Raw genomic sequence first — 2,720 nt, forward strand, 5'->3', positions numbered from 1 at the left:
GTTACTCTAAGCCTGATCTCTTCATCACATTCACCAGCAACCCAAAATGGCCGGAAATCACATCTGCACTTTTACCTAATCAAAGTCCCTCAGACAGACCAGACTTAGTCTCAAGAGTATTCCACTTGAAAAAAAATGCATTCATACAAGACATTGTGCAACGTCAAATCTTTGGAAAAGTGCTCGCATATGTGTCTATGATCGAATTCCAAAAACGTGGCCTACCCCATATGCATCTCCTCCTAATTCTACATCCAGATGACAAGCCTCGCTCACCAGATCACTATGATCAGTTCGTATCTGCAGAAATCCCTCACCCATCACACAAGGTACTACATGATATTGCGACACAGAACATGATACAACCCTCAGTCACCCTGCATGGATCAAGGGAAATGCACAAAGAAGTACCCCAAGACTCTCTCAGATATAACTGAACAGTCCCATGACGGTTACCCCATCTACCGAAGAAGAGACAATGGCATTCAGATTGAAAAGAATGGTGTCATAGTAGACAATCGCTGGGTTGTCCCTTATAACCCTTACCTATCTGCTAAATACAAGGCCCACATTAATGTGGAAATATGCTCCACAGTGACAGCAGTTAAGTACCTGTACAAATATGTATATAAAGGACACGATCGCATCATGGCATCAATTCAAGCAACTGATGAACACAGCCCAGTCAACGAAATACACCGTTTCATAGAGGCACGATACATTTCTCCCGGAGAAGCTTCTTGGCGACTCTTCCACTTCGAGCTCAACAGCCGTTCTCCAGCAATTCAACGACTCCATGTACACCTACCAAACCAACAATCCATTGTCTTCACTCCTGGACATGCAGAACAAGCCCTCAACCGAACCAAAAACACTACACTCACAGGATGGTTCATCGCTAATCAAACGTATCCACATGCACATTCAATTCCATACCATAATTTTCCTGAACATTTCATCTGGAACCAGGCATCTGCAAAATGGACACCGAGAAAACAAAAGTTTGCAATAGGCCGCATGTACACTGCATCTCCTGCAGAAGGTGAACGATATTACCTTCGTCTACTCCTCCACCACATCCAAGGATGCACATCCTTTGATGATCTACGCAGGTTACCTGATGGAGACATGGCTCCAACTTTCAAATCGGTAGCAGTCCTACGTGGTTACCTTGAGGACGACACAGAATGGCACACATGCCTCGAAGAAGCAGCTCTATCAAGACAACCAAAACAAATGCGATCACTGTTTGCAACAATTCTCATTTTCTGCCAGCCAACAGAACCTGCAACCCTTTTCAACTCCTTTCAAGTCCCATTGTTAGAGGATATTCGACACTTAACACCACAACTCACTGATGCTCGCATAACACAGCTAACCCTCGATGACATCAACAACTTCCTCCTTCGTCACAACAAGACATTATCAGACTTTCCAACCATGCCACAGCTATCCAGTACACTCTATGATCAACAAGCTGCAAATCCACTTCAGACCTACAACGCCCTAGAAGAAAAAGAAAAAGCTGACAGGAACTGCGCCCTTCTAAATGATGACCAGACCAAAATATACACTGCTGTCATGAACACAGTCACTTCACAAAATTCGGCATTCTACTTCATCGATGGCCCGGGAGGTACAGGCAAAACCTTCCTATACAACACCATTCTACATCGGATCAGATCTATAAACTTGAGTGCAGTAGTCCTCGCATCATCAGGAATAGCTTCTGAATTACTGAATGGAGGCCGAACTGCGCACTCAAAGTTCAAAATACCCATCCCAATTCAGCCGAACAGCACATGCAACATCACCAAAAAATGTGCATTAGCAACTGAAATAAAAAATGCTGCAATTATCATTTGGGATGAAGCACCTATGATGCACAGGCATGTTTTTGAAGCTGTCCACAGAACCTGCTGCGACATCATGGAAGTAGATGACAGTATACCATTTGGAGGAAAAACTGTGCTTTTAGGCGGCGACTTCCACCAGATATTACCAGTTGTGCGCCATGGTAGAGAAGCCGATGTTCTCGCAAGCAGTTTAAAGAACTCCTTCCTCTGGCAATATGTACACATTCATCCCCTCACAGAAAACATGCGCACCAAACAGAACCCTCAGTCACAACAAGAAGCAAATGACTTCCAAAACCTCCTCCTTGACATTGGAAATGGCACCAGGACAACGTACCCCAGCATTGGACCCTGCATGGTACAACTTCCTCCAAATATCTGCCTTGATCCTGTCCAAGGAGGCCTAACAGCACTCATTAATGCCATCTTCCCTGATCGAAACAACATTGACTACTCTCGAGCAATACTCTGTGCTACAAATGAAGATGTTGACAACATCAACAACACCATCATAGATACAACCCAAAAGGATACAGTTACGTACCTCAGTGCAGACTCAATCACTGATCCCTCCCAAGTCTTCCTATATCCTGTTGAATTCCTCAACACATTAACTCCTCCAGGTCTACCACCCCACAACTAGCATTGCAAAAGGATACCCCTGTTATTCTCCTCCGAAACTTAGATCCCAAGAATGGGCTTCTCAATGGCACACGCCTTCGTGTCATCAACCTTGGACAACGTGTCATTGAAGCACAAATCATGACAGGAAAAAACATCGGAAACTCTGTATTCATACCAAGGATAACAATGATCACATCTGATTCTGCCTTTTGACTTAAAACGCAGGCAGTTCCCAATTCG

The 2,720-nt window shown here is 44.3% G+C and overlaps 1 protein-coding gene across 1 annotated transcript; it reads left to right on the forward strand.

Moving 5' to 3' along the window:
- Positions 1-1,128: 1,128 nt before the first annotated feature.
- On the forward strand, positions 1,129-2,499 carry LOC135496500 (ATP-dependent DNA helicase pif1-like). Its single transcript, XM_064785860.1, has one exon. The coding sequence runs from the start codon at positions 1,129-1,131 to the stop codon at positions 2,497-2,499; it is 1,371 nt and encodes a 456-aa protein (XP_064641930.1).
- Positions 2,500-2,720: the final 221 nt, after the last annotated feature.

The sequence above is a fragment of the Lineus longissimus genome, chromosome 12, assembly GCF_910592395.1.
Source record: "Lineus longissimus chromosome 12, tnLinLong1.2, whole genome shotgun sequence".
Taxonomy (NCBI): domain Eukaryota; kingdom Metazoa; phylum Nemertea; class Pilidiophora; order Heteronemertea; family Lineidae; genus Lineus; species Lineus longissimus.